The sequence below is a fragment of the Seriola aureovittata genome, chromosome 3, assembly GCF_021018895.1.
Source record: "Seriola aureovittata isolate HTS-2021-v1 ecotype China chromosome 3, ASM2101889v1, whole genome shotgun sequence".
In the NCBI taxonomy this organism is placed as follows: Eukaryota; Metazoa; Chordata; class Actinopteri; order Carangiformes; family Carangidae; genus Seriola; species Seriola aureovittata.
Genome location: NC_079366.1, coordinates 15588145 through 15605627, shown reverse-complemented (window position 1 = coordinate 15605627; position 17483 = coordinate 15588145). Strand labels below are relative to the sequence as shown.

General features: G+C 38.9%; 3 protein-coding genes across 5 annotated transcripts; 1 reads left to right on the top strand and 2 right to left on the bottom strand.

The window, feature by feature from the left end:
- Positions 1–302: 302 nt before the first annotated feature.
- On the bottom strand, positions 303–4756 carry LOC130166379 (serine hydrolase-like protein). 3 transcript variants are annotated; one of them, XM_056371950.1, is made up of 12 exons: positions 4619–4756; positions 3911–4054; positions 2939–3056; positions 2752–2793; positions 2625–2644; positions 2418–2492; positions 1572–1678; positions 1388–1467; positions 1258–1295; positions 1054–1130; positions 817–898; positions 303–727 (listed from the first exon to the last, which is right to left on the bottom strand). In XM_056371950.1, the coding sequence occupies exons 2-12, from the start codon at positions 3989–3991 to the stop codon at positions 599–601; spliced, it is 849 nt and encodes a 282-aa protein (XP_056227925.1). In that variant the 5' UTR covers positions 3992–4054; positions 4619–4756; the 3' UTR covers positions 303–598. The 3 variants fall into 3 exon arrangements, with proteins under 3 accessions (XP_056227925.1, XP_056227923.1, XP_056227924.1); XM_056371948.1 differs by having other exon boundaries at positions 2943–3056; positions 4619–4755; XM_056371949.1 differs by having other exon boundaries at positions 1258–1292; positions 2943–3056; positions 4619–4755.
- Positions 4757–5310: 554 nt separating this feature from the next.
- On the bottom strand, positions 5311–12358 carry LOC130167035 (serine hydrolase-like protein). The gene is made up of 12 exons (XM_056372975.1): positions 12146–12358; positions 11030–11173; positions 10284–10397; positions 9750–9791; positions 9643–9662; positions 9488–9562; positions 8570–8679; positions 8381–8460; positions 8211–8245; positions 8033–8109; positions 7834–7921; positions 5311–6922 (listed from the first exon to the last, which is right to left on the bottom strand). The coding sequence occupies exons 1-12, from the start codon at positions 12201–12203 to the stop codon at positions 6779–6781; spliced, it is 987 nt and encodes a 328-aa protein (XP_056228950.1). The 5' UTR covers positions 12204–12358; the 3' UTR covers positions 5311–6778.
- A 2903-nt stretch (positions 12359–15261) lies between these two features.
- On the top strand, positions 15262–17266 carry mb (myoglobin). Its single transcript, XM_056372056.1, has 4 exons — positions 15262–15334; positions 16176–16261; positions 16456–16675; positions 16806–17266. The coding sequence occupies exons 2-4, from the start codon at positions 16179–16181 to the stop codon at positions 16944–16946; spliced, it is 444 nt and encodes a 147-aa protein (XP_056228031.1). The 5' UTR covers positions 15262–15334; positions 16176–16178; the 3' UTR covers positions 16947–17266.
- The last annotated feature ends 217 nt before the right edge of the window (positions 17267–17483 follow it).

Here is a 17483-nt window from a genome sequence, read left to right as displayed (position 1 = left end):
TCAAGTGCGTCAGAGGCCTCTGAGAGACTGATGAGGATGCATCACAGTGTGGTCTGATGTAACGTCCATGGCACAGTGTTTCATTTCCAGCCGGTGATGTGAAAAGCTCTAAGGCCAGACTGAACGTTACCTGGTGATCGCAGGATGTTTCCTAGACAGACAAGCTACAGAGATGGAGCTGTGGTTGTTCGTGTCACTTTTCTCCACAAAGTTTTTCATACCTTTGAAAGTTGAGTCATATTAGAAATAAAGTTTAAATTAAAAACAAATGCTGCATCGATCAAAGTAGAGAGTTCAAAGTCGACATTTTGGGAAAGATGCTTTATTTGCTTTCTGGCCAAGAGGTAGACGAGATGATTTTACAGTAAACATAAAACTACAGCTGGCAACTGGTTAACTTAGCACAAAATAAAACTGCTACGTAGGTGCAGAAGTGTGTCTGTCATTCCTCTGTATTGATTTGTTAATAAAGTTGTAAAATAAACAAGCAATGATGGCACTTCATGGGAGCTTTAATGCCGTTGTCAGCCAGGTTGATCTTATAAACAAACCTACAGACCTAACTGTGATCTAAAGTGTGTTAGGAAATGTCTGTAGCTTATAACTTGTGCTGCTTGGTTGATACTGACAGTGCTTTAGTTCGCAGGAAGTTGGACACAAACGGAGCCACGACTTCAGGTTTATTCAGATGGACGTGATGATCGCCTGGGACTATCACCACCTTGTGCTGAGAAAAAGTAGAAACACATATTAACTGGACATAGTGAAACAAAAAGACAACTCAAAAGTCTTTATTGAATTTAGATACAAACTTACATTTCTGTCCTGGAAGGACTGGAGGATTGCTGAAGTGAATCTCCCTGGTTCAGAAAATATTCTATCAAAGCCGTCTTCTGCTCTGGAAAAAAGAGAGTTTGAACACTTTTAGTTCAATGTGAGAAGAGACCATACACTGAATGATGAAGGCTACATGTGTTATTGATAGACAGCTATGATATAGATATGATACAGACAGCGATATGTGACTTGTTAATACACAGGTCAACGTCTTACAGAACAACTAGGACAGAGGCTTGAATCCGCGACTGCATCTCCAGACTCTGCTCCAAACTGAGGCGCAGCATGTTTTTCTGCAAAACATAAAATGAAACGCACAGCTCATGTGTTCAGCGGGCTGAATGCTAAACCTCTGGTGTAATGAATGAGAGAGGAGGTGGTGAGTGTGGTGGAGGGCTTGGGAGGTTAAAAGGGACTTACAAAATTAACTCTCAGGTCTCTGGAGAACACAAATCCTGCTGAAGAGAAACACATTCAGCTGCCAGCAGATGAGAGGAAGCAAAGTGAGATTATTCCTCACTGAGAGGAGAAGAGGAAGATAAAGACGTACCTCCTTCGACTTGAACTAGACCTCGCTCTAACAGGATGCGCACAGACTGTTCAGACAGAGTCGGGTTTGCAGTCAACAGCCTGAAAGACATGAAATATCTTGGCCAACAGCTGAGCACACAGACAAAGCCACTAGAAGTCGACTAGTCCTTTTAAAATGACCGACAACTGAAATAATATAATACCTCTCAACCACCTTCTCATAAGTGTAAACTCTTTTCTTTTCTTCTGACTTTTTTTCAAACTGGATCATCTCATCCATCCCCTGCCTCATCACTTTGGAAACTTCTTTCTGCAGGAAAAAGTAGAGAAATGAAAGATAACTGAGGCACAATACAATAATACTGCAAGAGCCATTTTCATCACTTGAAGGAGGATTATTTAATGAACACAATTTAAAGTTATTTCCTCGAAAGCTTCAGGTTGTAATTAAAAAAACCCTGCTGATACATTATAATGAGCACAGTATCTAATTTTCAATTAAAACATGTGATTTCTGTACTAACATTTAACCAGGGCTGCAGGTGCCACTGAAGACACTGGTAACATCATCGGTACTTTTTTCTGGGGATTGGGAGATTTAGCAACCTGGAGGATTGGAATATAGAAATTACATTTACTGTGCATTAAAGTGTTAAAGTGCCTGATTGTAGGATTTTTATATTCAGTTTATGTAATTTGAGTACTTACAGCCAACAATATAAATAAATCTAACCCGAAAAAAAAATCATTGCCATCGGCATTTCCTTCCTGAGAACAACACTTTGACCTCAATTTTGGGAGATAAAATGTACAGACGATGATGTGGAACAGTTAAAATAAAAAATAAAAAAATATATAATTTTTGAAGATTTTCTTTTGGCATCCAGTCAGATTAATCTAACGGAGGGGGCAGGGTACGTTGGGAGGACTCCGACTCATGACTTTAGTATTTCTAAAATCCTGGCTCCTGCATGGCACTGAACCACACAGACACATTAAAGCTCTGCAAGTAGGTTTCAGAGACTTGGTGCTAAAAACTGATATAGTACCGAATCTGTTGGGAAGAATCCGTAAGCGTCCAGCAGCACGAGAGCATCCACCATCTCAGGATACAGAGCACTGAACTGTGGGAAACATAGTAAAAACCATACGATGACACCACAAGAGAAAACACAGCAAAACAGTCTCTGTAGACTGAGTGAAAATACGGAGGAGATGAAATACGCATCAGCCTCAGAGGAGACACGGTCACTTACCATTCCAGCAATGTCAGCACCTGTAAATATGAGGAGGCTCTATGTGATTTATGCTTTAAATTATTTTGTAACACAGCAAAATATACAGCACACATTAAGATTAATTCTGCTGTGATGGTGCACTCACCCATACTGTGGCCTATGATGGAGAATTTCTTCAGCCCCAGAGCTGCAGGAGTTAATTTCACACATCATCAACCAGGCAGGTTCAGTGTCTCATAGGTTTTATCATAGTCACAAATAGGAACAACTTCATATTAAAACCTACAATGATGTTTGGCTAAGAAATATTTTCCAACCTTCCAACTACTCACACACCGTCAGCAACTCTGCGTACATCCGCCACATATGCAGGAGCGCAGTAGAAAGCTCCAGGAGGACGATGAGATGACCGACCGTGACCTGCCAGGTCCACCGCCACATACCTGCACTCTGGGAGGAAGGACCGGGGGAACACACGTGGAAAACACTCTGTGACACGCCGCACTTCCTGATCCCAAACACAGCTCATAGACGCATCACAACACTGACTCATATTTACACCACCTTTGGTCTAACTTTTGTTTATGGACTCACATCGTTTTCTGTTTTGTAATCACAGCCGTGGATATTTGTTTTTCAAAGTCTTAACCCTTTATTGGAAGTGTGTTTAGCTCGTTGCATAACTGTGCACCTACACACAGAGTGAATGCAGGAGGAAACGTTAACAGTTAACTGAAATGAATTCGGGCAACAACTAATGATTATTCTCATTATTGCTTAATCGCTTAATTTGTAGATTATTTGTATGATGACTCTTGTAATTATTTGGTCTATAAATATCAGGAAATAGTGAAAATACACAGTTTCAGCACCTTAGGTGATGTCTTTAAAAAATTAGTTTGATCAGTGGGATAAAACCCTAAGATGTTAAATTTACAATGATATACAACACAGTGTAAGACATGTGTGAGCAAATGTTTCACATTATTCACTGAAAAAATTACAGAAAGATTAATTCAATTATAATTTGAATTAATAGATTGATAGAAATAATCAATTGCTGAAGCTTGCTTTTTTTTCATCCATTTTGTTCTTTTAATCAACTATTAAGAATCTAATCATTTCAGCCATCAAATTCATCAGCTGCCTACATTTCATAACTACCAAATTACATATGTAACTCTTTGCAGGAAATGTCCTGGAAAGTTATCAGGAAATGGAAATTATGGATCCATAATAAGAAGCTTTTCCCAATTTTGTTCAATAGAAGTTTGATTACTCTCCTGTGGTCCGTCATGGCTCACCTTTGGGTAGAAGGGGGATGAGGGTGTTGAATGTGCCACAGTTGTCAGCCCAGCCGTGCAGGCACAGCACAGGGCGACCATGATCAGGACCCCAGACTTTACCTCTGATCTCTCCCCATGGGACTGGAACACAGAGCTCTGAGACTGGACACAAAACAAAACACAACACAGCACAGCTCAGCCGTCAGTCTGTCGCTCAAACACAAGGATTACATTAGACTACAATCATTCTATTACACACAGTCAGAGGCTATAAACGCCATATAAATACAACAAATCATTTGCGTGATAAACACAAAATCACTACATCCAAGAATCCTGACAGTGGGCGAAGTGTCAAAAGTTCTCATCTTGTACACCTTAGATAATCAGAAATACTACCTGCTTGTTTAACTGTATCTTAATTCCATGTCTAATAATTCTGTTTATTTCTCAAGTTAAAAAAAAATCACTTGTCAAAGTGATTAGCCTGCATGTTTACTGCAATGAACTTAATTCTTAACAAATCCTGCAGCTGAGACAAGAGATAAAAGTGAGGAAAAACAGCTGGAAAATGTTATTCACTGCTGCATGTCCAGCCCACATCAAAACGCTTTGTGTTATATCTGCCTATAGTTTAAATCTCGCATCAGTGACTTCACTCCTGCAGGTGATATCTCTGCCTACAGTTGACAGATTGTTAAAACGTCCACAGTTTGTCTTTCTTACCCTCTTCAGCCATCGCAGCTGGTGTTGAACAGTGTTTCACGTTGCGTTAACTTTGCATTAAAATGCCGTAAAACTTCATAGGTCTGACTTCCGTCATCTCTGGTGGCTGCAGCAGTACCAGTCCTCACTGGGTGGGCCTTGGCGCGCTCTGCATTTTCCCTCAGTGAGGTCTCGCAGGCGGCCGCTGCCATGGGAACGGTTGATACAATATTCTCTCACCTGTGGCTGCTAATTGGACGTAATGCGTGGGCTTGTACCTTACTATCCTCTGTTCCACAGTGTACGTAAAGTTGTTTTTGTTTTGTTTTTTATGGAGAGATTTCATCTATCAAAACTACTAGTCTTTAATTATTTCCATTTTCTACTGCTTTATAGGCCTGCTTATATCCCACTACTTTTGAATATTGTATTTTTTAACTGCACTACATTTATCTTTTTGCACAAATCTGTTTCAGCTTCCTGTAAAGACTGCTGAAAGAAACTTTCAAAGGCTTGTGGGACACAGGTTAGTTTAGAAGTATGGCAGGACTTGTTCTGCTGTAGTTCTGCTGCACTTCAAACATTCAACTTCATCTGGTCACTTAAACTAAACATTACATTAGATAAACAGAAGAATCGTGTAGCTGGATGAATCATTGTGTTGAAGGTCTTTCTGACATTTTACTGAACAAAGGAAGAGTCTGAAATATCCGTCAATTTTTATGGATCAATATTTATAACAGAGAGTCATACAAATACTTTAAGATGTTAAAACACTTTTAAAGTTATGACAGAGGAAAAAAAATCATTCAAACAGTAGATGATGTTGGTTATTTGTATTGCAGTTATTGTGTTACAGTACTTGTTGCATCCAGATTCATCCTCTGCTCTCACTGTGACTCTCAGGCACACATTTTTCCTTTGTACCTTTCCACTAACCTTTGAGATTAAACATGAGGACACACCATTCAGAGAAAGTGTACATCTGCTGAAATATTTACATCGGGCGTCAGACTTCTAAGACATCTGACCTGCCACAGTGCATTTCAAACACTCCTCAAAGACAACACATCCAAGGTAATAAAACCGCTGTCTGCTAAAGTACCAGCAGACCTGTCAGGCAGCTGGAAAACATCCATACAGACAAACAATGAGTTCACTCGCCATTCTGGTCATTTCTTCTATGTGAAGCACTTTGACATTTCTTAAAAACAGAACTTCTGACTTTTTCTGAATTGCATTAAAATAAAACTCAATAGAGAGTTCTTTGATACTGCCTTGGTGTGCGAATAAAGAGGATGAATCCAAATGGCTTTAGTGACTTTTTTCTGAGTTTCCACTTGTCCAACACGACACATCCAAGTTTATGAAAGACAACTGCCAAAAGTTACGACATCTAGCACATCCTAAACTGTACTTCTGGATTGGCACCAAATGTTCTTCACCTTGGGAACATTAGCTTAAATCTGTGGCACTGGATGTAAATGGTCTTGATTTGGCTGTCCAGTAACTGTGACTGGTTCATGTGTTAACCACCTGTTAACACATTAACGTTCACTCATGAAAGTCTTGCACCAAGCTGCTCCATGATAACCGGGCAGACAGATGAACAGAGGTGCCGCTGAAAGCTCTGAACTCTTACTTTCAAAATGCAGACGATGTGTTAGAGGAGTGTCATTTTACTGTTTAAATACACACAATAAACACACTATATTGCATAAAAGCCTGGAAGAGAACGATACGAAGAATTGATTGAACCTGTTATGAATGAGAACTATTCACTTGATCAGTAAGGCTGCGCTTTCTTTCTCTGTTTCTTCATCTCACTTAACACCCCTCCTTTAGCCCAGCTGGAGTTAAAGAACAGCAGCTTGGTGTGATACGTGACTGATATTGTTCACGAGGCCACTGTCACTCAAATCTACAACAGCACACATTAATATATATATATATAAATACTGTAAATAATTCAGGAGCCCACCAGAAATAACATCACTAGCTGATGCTAAGGCAGCTGGTTGAATGTTGTTAAAGCACCAAGGTGAGAGTAAACAGAACAGTATAAATAAAACGATTTACAACCGTCCATAATATATTTTTAAAAAGTTGTTAATTTATGTTACACTGCTGATTCTGAGTGTGAGAGTGTGTACTGGAAAAATAGTTGCTTTTGTGTGTCTGCTATATCTTAGAGGCCGGCACATCTATCAGGCTGTCTGACTGTGTCAACACTTTGGTTTGCAGGAAGTCCGACACAAGTGGCGCCACAGCTTCAGGATTATTCAGATGGACGTGGTGGTCGCCTGGTACTGTCACCACTGTGTTCTGAAAGAAACGCAAACAGACAATCACATAATTTTAAACCTGCAGTTTTTTTTTTTTTTTGTGTGAACACAACATTGACATATCCCCTTTTTAGCTGATATGATGAACTTGTTAACACATCAAGCAGTTATGGAGCAACATTAGGATTTATTTGGGGTCATGGTTCTGGCCACCTGGTGAATGTAAGTCAACTCCGTCTCTTTAGCTGCTAAATGCTCCGTTACGTTCACCAGCGAGGGGCCAACTGTCTCTGTTAGGAGCTGAGCAGGTACTGTTCAATGGGGTTTTAGAGCTTTTTCTCTGAAAACAGCTGCTTGCTGTGGCCAAAAACAACAGTGAGAGCAGTGAGCGTGAAGCAGAACAGTAGAGTTGTGTGCTGACGGGCCAAACAATCACTATAAATCTCTGTAAAACCTAGGGGAGCTGAAAATTGAGGCGATAATTCTCTGCAGGTTCGTCACCATAAGTGACCCCTTTCCACACTGTCACAGTTTTCACATCATTTTGTGATTTGATACAGTCTTATTACAGAAACACTGATTATAGCCACTTGAAAAATAATTAATATTCTGACATGCCAACCTTTCTCTTTCCATCAGCAGCTAACTTGGAAAGAGACATTATCAGAGACGTTTCCTTGATGCTCATCCTCTGTTCTCTCTCTCTCTCTCTCTCTCTCATCCGTAGCACTTGACCAAGTATGTACTGTATATCAGTGTTCACAGTGTTCAAAGCTATAAAAAAATTCTGCTGCCTCTGAGACACTGAGCTTGCACTGCGCTGCTACTTTTGCATCTCTGCAGCTGACTGTCAGTCTCTCTGTCTACTAGGCACAATTACACACAGGCTTAACAGCTAAAAATAAACACGGCCATGAAAGTGCACCCACTTTACTAGAAAAATCCACTCACATTTCTGTCCCTATAGGCCTGGAGAAGTGCTGATGTAAATTTCTTTTGATCTGGTTCAGCAAATATTTTCTCAAAGCCGCCTTCTGCTCTGTAAAAAAGAAGAACACGATTGTATTTATGTTTAGTTTGGGCACAATGCTGTATTGTAGTCAGTTTGGTACATGTCATATGGAAATTGTGCGGTGGAGTAATATCTTACAGAACAACTAGGATGGAGGCTTTTATCCTCGACTGCATCTCCAGACTCTGCTCCAAACTGATGCGCACTATGTTTTTCTGAAATCACAAAATAAAAAACACACTGTACCTTTATACGGCACCTCTGGGAGAGGTAACAAGGTAAAGTGATGAGCTGGTGCGGTTCAGCAGTAACCTACCAGATTAATACGAAAGTCTCGAGAGAACACAACGCCTGCAAGAGAAAAAAAACGCATTATATCTCCGGCATAAGAGGAAAAACGCAGTGAAACTATTCAGAGAACAAACTCATGTTTTTCTAAGAGGAACACGCACAACAAACATCAAAGCAGGGAAGATAAAGACGTACCTCCTTCAACTTGAACTAGACCTCGCTCTAAAAGGATGTGCACAGACTGTTCAGACAGAGTCGGGTTTACAGCCGAAAGCCTGAAAGAAATAAAATACTCTTCTAAACAACAGTTGTACAAACAAAGTTACTGGATGAGTGGGTTTTCAGCAGTCTCTTTAAAAGACCATAAATAGGAAGGTGTGATACCTCTCAGCTGCCTTCTCATAAGAATAAACTCTACTCTTTTTCTCTTCTGTCTTTTTTTCAAACTGAAGCATCTCATCCATCCCCTGCCTTATCACTTTAGGCATTTCTTTCTGCAAGAAAACAGACATAAACGATGAGGGAAGCACTTCAAAACTACTGACAGGAGGGGATTGTACAGCAGAGCACTTTGACAGATTATGGAGAGGAGTAACGCAATAGTATCATATGAATGCTTACAGCCTTTTAGTGGAAATCAGTCTCAAATTTAAGGCCGCTAGAGAGGCTGTTCTCTCCCAGGGGGTCTCGCTTGAACAGTCAGTGGGGAAAAAAACCTCCAATGCATTTTTTTCATCAGCAAAATTAAACAATATGCACTCTGAAGCTGAGCAACTCGTCCTTCCATATCCTCTAGCTCGCACCTACTGCTCCGTGTGTTCAGATGAGAGGTTTCAGTATTGCAGGAGAACAGCAGCTTTGACACAGTCACAGTGAACTTAATGAATAAATAAACGAATAAATAAATAAATCATCCACCTCTCTTGAAACTGTCTGTCCCCCAGGTGAACTTTTCCTTAAAGTTTGGAAAGAGACATTTTGGTGTCAGGTGTACCGTGGGAAAACAGAGTGCTGTTGCTTAAAGCTAAAACATATGTTGACAAGTTGTGCAGTTAATGTTAAAGGTGAAATAAGCAGCTCACTTTTGTGCTTATGACAACCTCTAGGATAGAAGTCTGGGGTCAAGTTTAAATGGGAAACATTTTTTTTTAAAAGTTGTGTACCAAAAAATAATATTAATAAATTAATAAAGCAATAAATTCGGAAACATGCGAGACACCTTGTGAAATGATCTAGCAGGCTCATAGTTTGAGACTAAGCCACTGTAGTGACGAGTCTGGGGGATAAAATCTGTTAAAGTACCAGATCTGTGGGTAAAAATCCGTAGGAGTCCAGAAGTACGACAGCATCCACCATCTCAGGATACACAGCGCTGAACTGCGGAAAACAGATACGATGCAGTGACTCAAAACAGTCTCTGTATACTACGTGAAAACTGTTTTAAAACTGTCACTTACCAGTCCAGCAACATTCCCACCTGAAATAAAAGAAGAACGTGGATGTGTAAATATAACATACCTCAGAGATAATCATTGCGCTAATTCTGCCACACAGCTGCACTCACCCATACTGTGGCCTATGATGGAGAATTTGCTCCACTGCAGAGCTGTGGGAGTTAATTTCACAGATCATCAAGCAGGTTCAGTATCTCATCACAGAAAACTAAGACTGTTTTTAAGTGGAAAGACAACATCACTGCCACACAGATGACCTGGGTTTTCTATATTAATATATATTGCAATGTCAAATCGATGCTCCATCCTCCGGGGATGTATTTGTCACTGTGGACATAGATTTGTTTCCTTAATCATCTCTGTCATCTACTGAAAACACTGATGTGGTTGAGAGTTCCAGAAAGGCCAAGCATTTGGATTTTTTTTTTTTTGTCTTAAAAGGTCAAGAGTCAACTTTCAGTCTTAATCAAATGACTATTCAATAAACGATCATTTTTGCTTATAATCATTAATTTGGACCAAAAAAACGTGTGTAAAGAGTTTGTCCATGCCACATTACTGTTTAATTTCTCATGAGATAAAAACTAACTTAAATGTTTGATTTGAACGAGCGGCTGAACATGCAGCTTCTTGAACTCACACACCGTCAACGACTCTGCGCACATCCATCACATACGAGGGAAAGGTGTAGAAAATTCCAGGGGGACGGTGTGACGAGCGACCATGACCTGCCAGGTCGACCGCCACATACCTGCAGTCTGAGAGGAAGGACAGAGTCTCACTGTGACTATTTTAAACAAAAAAAAAAACTTGAAACTTTCTGAAGTAAAACTTTAGACACTATCTTCATTAATGCACATCACAGAACCAAAAAAAAATTCCCTGCTTAACCAGCTATGATTGTAATGTCATTGTCTTATTAAAGGGCAGTGGAAGAAATATCATTTTCAAACAACATGCATGCAAGCCAGGGAAGGGTTCAAACTCCCGGCCTTTTGGATGCGAAGCAGAGGTTCTAATGAACCAAACACCATCACTGTGCGTGAGCTGGATTTACTTCTAAAAGCACCAAGTTGTGAGCGAGGCATGAAGAATGAAAAAGTACAACTCATAGCCCTCGTTTTTATGAGCATGTTGATGTATACTACGTGTACACATAAATTAAAGCTGAAAGTGAAGAAACGTTCAACCACCAGTTTCAGCGGCAGTGAGCAAGAGTTTGACAGCGCTCTTCCAGTCAAGTTTTAAAGCTTCAAATCTAACTTTCCACAGGTTAGATTTATACCTGCTGAGATCAAGGAGGCTTGTAGCAAAACTTAAGGGTATAATGCAAGTAGGAGATGTTAAAACTGGGGTGCTGGTGATGGCTTAGCACAACAACATTAATTACCTTTGGGCAGCAGGGGAATGAGGGTGTTGAATGTACCACAGTTGTCAGCCCAGCCATGAACGCACAGCACAGGACGACCATGATCAGGACCCCAGACTTTTCCTCTGATCTCTCCCCATGGGACTGGAACACAGAGCTCTGAGACTGGACACAAAACACACACTGATGTAGTAATACTCACAAAAGGCTGGAGCCAGTATTAGTTTTTGTCTTACTAGTAATATTAACAGAAAGGTTTATTCACTCCTAAAGAAAAGAGGTTTCTGGGCACAATGTTGTTACTGTTTAAATAATTAGATGACTAACATATTAGTTGATTGACAGAAAATGAACCAACAACATTTTAATTGTTAAAATCCTTTATTAAAAAAATTGCTGTATTTTCTGTTTTCCACCTTTATGAGCTGAATATCTTTGAGTTTTGGATTGTTGGTCAGACAAAACATGTAGATTACATGCCAATGTCACCTTGGGCTCTGGAGATCTGATGATAACTTTCTCAAACAAATGAGTAATTGTCGTGTCCCTAAAATGTCATAAAATAGTGAAAAGTCCCCATTAAAAGTTGAGAGTGTCTCCTTAGATTGCTTGTTTTGTTCATTCAAACCCCCAAAATATTCAATTTACACTGACATGAGACAGATTAATGCAGCAGATCTTCACATTTGAGAAGCTGGGACCAACAGATGTTTGCTTCAGGAATATCAAGGTTGTTGATTGTCTTGCAGAACACAAGAAACACAAATGCAGATTCTTGGCTTTTAATCATCCTGACTATTTTGCAAGCAAAGTGCTACATACATAAATTTAAAAACAGTAGTGTCAAATTCCTTTTACCTGCCTTTTTAAGTTATTTAAATCCATGTAACAGTTTCTCATTATCTTAATAAACACTATATGAAAAGATACACTCTGTGTAGACATAAGGTCTTTGTCCACATTTAATTATCTCTGTATTCACTATATGTCCTGTGTTATTGTTGTGTCCAGTAAAGAGCTTCAATCTTATTAAAACTAGGAGCAACATCTCTAGTTCTGACTGACGTGTCAAGACGATTCACTTCACTTCTTTCTCTTCTATTAAACGACTATGAAGCAGTGTTTCCTCACACTTACCTGCTTGTTTCATTGTACTGGATTTCAGGTGTCTGACGCCTTTCAAAGCCTGCATCATCTTGGAGAACAACTCTGCTGAACGGTCAATGTATTTAAAACCTATGAATTATATTGTTTTTAAAGCAATTATGTCAGTATTTTGGCAGCAAAAAGGGAAAACTGCGAAGTATAACCTCTCCAGGCTTTAGAAACTAACATTGTTTTCCGGTTGTTTCAAAACCACGTGCCGCAGACTGAAGACGCTATTGGCTAAGCGGTCAGTTGGACAGCTGCAGTCAGGACCAATCAACGCTCAGAGGAGGAGGGACTAACCTTTTACCTATTGTGATGATAAGAGTTAACCAGCAGAGGGCACAGTGGTCAGTGAAGTGTGCACAAACAAACACTGTAAAATACTGCTCTGCTGAAGTAAAGCAGCAAAACCACACTGTAAAAATACTTCATTAAAAGTAAAAGTACTGCATTTTAACCCTACTTAAGTGAAATATTTGTGAAATGTTTTTAAAGCATAAAAAATAAAAGTAGTGGCTGTGCAGTACAATGTGCCTTGTGATTTTTATATTATTATATATTACATAATGATAACAAAGCATTTTGCTGTTGTAGCAGATCCAGGAGGAGCCATGGTTTTAATTGGTTTTGTTCGGATCCAAGAGCAATTACAAACTCACTTATAATCCCTGGCCTCTTTAAACAGCTATTAGTTGTTTTGTAAAATTAATTTTGTCGTTTCTATTTCTCTTTTGTATAGTCATCATGTCATCATGCTTTTAATGTGAAGCACTTTGTAAGTTTTACTTTGAAAAGTGCTGTATAAATAAAGCTTCACTTACAAACACAAACAAATTAAATCAATGTTCATACATTAGCGGTGCACCATCCGGCTCATTAGCTGTCCCCTTAGATATGCCAGAGAGCATTAACGTGCATTCACAAAGGACTGAGAGAGTCCTCAAAGATGCATATAATAGTTAAATAACTCTAAATAAATAAAGAGGGAAAAAAGGATGTGGGGTTGTCAACTGTCTGGTGGAGGAGGATTTTTGTCCAACCATTCAAAAGAGGTAGTTTTAACTAATACTAGCATGTTTTTATTTTTCACACTTGACTTTAATCTTTGCTTTTCTTGTGAAATGTTAGATAATATTACATTAGTGCTAACAACTCATAAACATCAGAAACGTGACGAAGCTCCAATCACAGATTTTTTTAAGAGGTCACAGGTCAAAAAGGTTGGGAGGCACTGGTTTAATATTTAATACATTGGATCTTATAATATGATCATATGTTTTAAGTTGGGTTTATTTGTGGTTATTTCTGACCATTTCATTTTATATATATTAAATGTATCAAAATTGATATATAGGCCTGCATCTATAAATAAAAGTTACAATTAAAAAGATATCAGTCCTATACACTGTCTCATCAACAATGTCATTTAGTGTAACTGACTGATGTTTCCTAAACAGAAACACATCTGCATGTCATCTGCACAGAAACTGATATTACCAGCATGTAACTAGAGAACAGCAAGAGGATGACGAGGACTGATCACAGGCACTGAGGATGAGGAAACCTTAAAGTCACCAATGGCAACACAATAGGAACTTATAGTGAACAAAATTGAATTAAATTATCAATTGTGAAACAAATGTGTTTGTCCTGGTTTTTATAACAGCAGCCTGATGGGAGGGGATGAGTATGAAGGAGGCGTGTGTAGGTTCCTGTGTGATTTTATGTCTGAATTACTTATGTTATGTACATAGCTCATGATTCAAGAAGATGTTGATTTTTTTATACAAAAAATTACAGCAGGTTTACACAGTGTGTGAAAATAAAATCCAGTTATTTTGTACATTGTTTTCATGCTTTGCTGTAGTGCCTCTTAAACCTCTTTTTTATATGTTTTAAAATAATCCTTGAGATATATTTTATAGACATCACATAATGTTATTTTCATGATAACTATGTGTAACGACAATAATTTATTGTGGGATTTGATTCTGTGACCGTTCTGTACCTATGTACTGTATACCTTGGATTTTGTCATGTTGAACATTTGTCATCGTCACATAATTGTGCAGACGGTTATTATTATTTCATCTGTTTTAATCGTCTTATTGTTTGTTTTTTATGTACACAGCGCTCCCTGGCAGGTAGTGCCGATACTGAGTGAATTATTCTAATGAAATAAATGTTGCCTGTTAATCCAAATAAGTTTGTGAACAATAATTCCTTGTGCTTTTTCCTCTACTGGTGGTGCTATCCTGCACCTGACCTATATGGGAGTGGATGTACACACAACTACTTTTCTATCTATAAAAAAACCCCAAAAAACCCTGCAGGAAATATATAAATGTTATCTTCCCACTGGAGGCTTGTCAGTATGCACACACAGCAGTCCAGTGATGGCCGATGCTGAGTGTTATGCGTTAACTATGGAGGAACTATAGTGAACGAATAACATTATGCAATATATACTGTAGCTAAACACTAAGAAAATTTAGTAATTTATTATTTCTTTTATCTTCATTTTGTTATACCTAGTTAAAACCAATTATTAACTGATTTACTCAAAATATTAGGAACACCTCTTTTGATGTCCTTAACACAGCACAGTGCAACTTTAGCACAAATGACAGCCTCCAAAATGACCTTTAAGTCTCTTAAACTCCCTGAAACACACACTTAACATATTATAGCCTTCATGAAGGTAGGATTTATTGTAGGGCTGTTGTATTAGACTGCATTAGTTTCATCTTAACTTAATGAACTGGTGCCAATTGAGTATATTTTACTGTGTTTAAGTAAAACCAGTAGGCCCTAAAAAAACCCTAAAACCAAGCTACTCTGATCTCACACACACACACACACACACACACACACGGATGATAATTTCACTTTGCACTTTGTCTGTTTGCATATCTTTCTGGTAAATAGATGCCCCCAAGTGCCACATAATCATATCAGATATGATGTTTGCGTGGAACCAAAAGTTTCCAGATTAAGGTTGGAGGTGTTGTGAACATTTTAAGAGACGTGTGGTGAGAGCGGTAGCCGGATGGGAGGGTTGGAAAGATTTGGTGAGAGGACAAAGGGAGGGAGTATAAAAGGTCAGCTTTTAGGGGGGGGAGAGTCAGGCCAAGAAGAATTTGGTATAATCACACAGGATATTTTACTGCTTTGCAGGTAGGTACTGTCTGTTTTTTTTTATAGTTTCATTACAGAATATTAAAATAATCCCCATTCATTGATAAAATGTGTTGATTTAGGGAATACTGACAGAGAATAAAGCTGATTTTGTAGAAATTACAATAACAGGTTGATTAAAGCAGAATTTGATCATAATTTGGTAGTTCAGAATAACAAGACATGCTATTTTAGGTTGTTTGTCACATATTCAGGATGCAGAGAAATACCCTGGTGAAGAATATATTTAATATTTATAATATATAATATTTATTTAATGTATAAAATTAAAACAACACCACTTCCAAAACATCAAAATAGTCACTGAATTAAAACAAACCATCCACTGCTGTTAAAAACCATTATACTAGCAGAAATAAAAAAAAACCCGGATAGTTGTGCTCACAGAGTGAAATGTCTGTTTTAAATGGAAAAAAGGATGTTGTTTACATGCTCTTTATTACCCTGCGACAGTTTAAGAACATCAACAAAAACAGCGCATCTGATTTCACTTCATATAAATTATGCAGGGCTGCACTGAGGCCATGTTACAGATTCGGTGAGGGCAAATGAGGTAATGTATCTGCCTCTTTCTAGTAATGAGTTGCGTTTGAAAGCAGTGTTTTTTGGCTGCTGGTATATCATATCAAACAGGAGACATGCAATGCCGGAACACGAGGATAACACTGTTTGTGTAACTCACATGAACTTCAAGTGATCAGGAGACTCTGATTGTTCTTTTATTTCAGTCTGTTTTTCTTTCAGAATCTGTTTTTTTTTTTTGATTCCTGAAATCAGTGTTTTGCAATATTTTTTATGACCCCTTTCTTCATGTCCTCAGATCATGGCTGACTTTGACATGGTTTTGAAGCACTGGGGTCCAGTGGAGGCAGACTACTCCGCCCATGGGAACCTGGTTCTGACCCGGTGAGTGGCTCTGAAAAGATAAGATTACTCGGTCAGGGAGGGTCAGGTTCACAGAGCCGTATTCAAGATTTTCAAAATACTGCAACCCCCCCACCCCCACCCAACCAATGACCTCAGTGTCCTCAGTGTTAGCTACGGCCTTGATGGTGTATTATCACCAAATGGAGAATCCTCTCATTTGCTTTTCTTCACAGTTTATTCACAGAGCACCCAGACACCCAGAAGCTGTTCCCCAAGTTTGCTGGCATTGCCAAGGGTGAAATGGCTGGCAACAAAGATATTGCTGCCCATGGTGCCACTGTGCTAAAGAAACTTGGTGAGCTGCTGAAGGCCAAAGGCAACCATGCTACCATCCTCAAACCTCTGGCCAACAGCCACGCCAACAAGCACAAGATCGGCATTAATAACTTCAAGGTGAGATTGTTGTACATGAGGGAATGATTTCCCCCATATATATATTTTGTTGAACTAGAAGTTGCATCTGTTGTATCCTCCAACCTGATTTTAAAGCGGTTTGTGAAATTATTCTCCCTTTGCTCCGCAGCTGATTACCGAGGTCATTATTAAAGTCATGGAGGAGAAGGCAGGACTGGATCCAGCCGGGCAGCAGGCCATGAGGAACGTAATGGCCGTTGTCATTGCTGACATTGAGGCCAACTACAAAGAGCTGGGCTTCAGTGGCTGAAGCTTAATGTCACACAAGTCATGCTGGGCTCAGATGACAGACAAGAAGTTCCACACAAGTGTAATCCTCTATTTGAATCATCATTTAAGAAATCTAACAAAGCATCAGCATAACTTACAGCCCCATATGTTATCATAGAGATGAAGATCTTAAAGAACATAGGAAGCTTCATAAATGTATCTTTTATTACAGGGTTAATGTACTAGTTTGTCTTAGATTATATAGGTTTCCTGCTGTGTAACATGGTGTGGAAGTAAATGTCAACATACTGTAAACCCTTATCATATATTACCAATAAAACTCTCTGTTGCTTGACTCTACTCATTACTTCTTTTCATTCCAAGTTTTATGAATTTCCATTTCTATTCCTATCCCATTACTCACCTCCTGTGCGCTCTATGCTAAGGGGCTGGAGTTATAAATCAGTGAAACTAACTGCTGGTCACGCTTTAAAAATAATAAAGTATGAGAGGAAGGACATCTTTGATAAGATACTGTATGAGGTCCAAAAGTCAGTCCAGCACACTGTGAGGGTCA

Bases quoted from the DNA above. Each gene is read 5' to 3' on its own strand.
- LOC130166379 (XM_056371948.1), bottom strand. The intron at 2,645-2,751 runs GTGAGTGCACCA...TCATATTTACAG, and splicing joins CATCATAGGCCACAGTATGG to GTGCTGACATTGCTGGAATG. The intron at 1,131-1,257 runs GTAAGTCCCTTT...TATGTTTTGCAG, and splicing joins GAGACCTGAGAGTTAATTTT to AAAAACATGCTGCGCCTCAG.
- LOC130167035 (XM_056372975.1), bottom strand. From the start codon at position 12,203: ATGATGCAGGCTTTGAAAGGCGTCAGACACCTGAAATCCAGTACAATG. The intron at 10,398-11,029 runs GTAATTAATGTT...CCTTCCTCTCAG, and splicing joins CATTCCCCTGCTGCCCAAAG to ACTGCAGGTATGTGGCGGTC. The intron at 6,923-7,833 runs GTGAGTGGATTT...CGTTTCTTTCAG, and splicing joins AGGCCTATAGGGACAGAAAT to AACACAGTGGTGACAGTACC.
- mb (XM_056372056.1), top strand. From the start codon at position 16,179: ATGGCTGACTTTGACATGGTTTTGAAGCACTGGGGTCCAGTGGAGGCA. The intron at 16,262-16,455 runs GTGAGTGGCTCT...TTTTCTTCACAG, and splicing joins GGGAACCTGGTTCTGACCCG to TTTATTCACAGAGCACCCAG. The intron at 16,676-16,805 runs GTGAGATTGTTG...TTTGCTCCGCAG, and splicing joins TCGGCATTAATAACTTCAAG to CTGATTACCGAGGTCATTAT.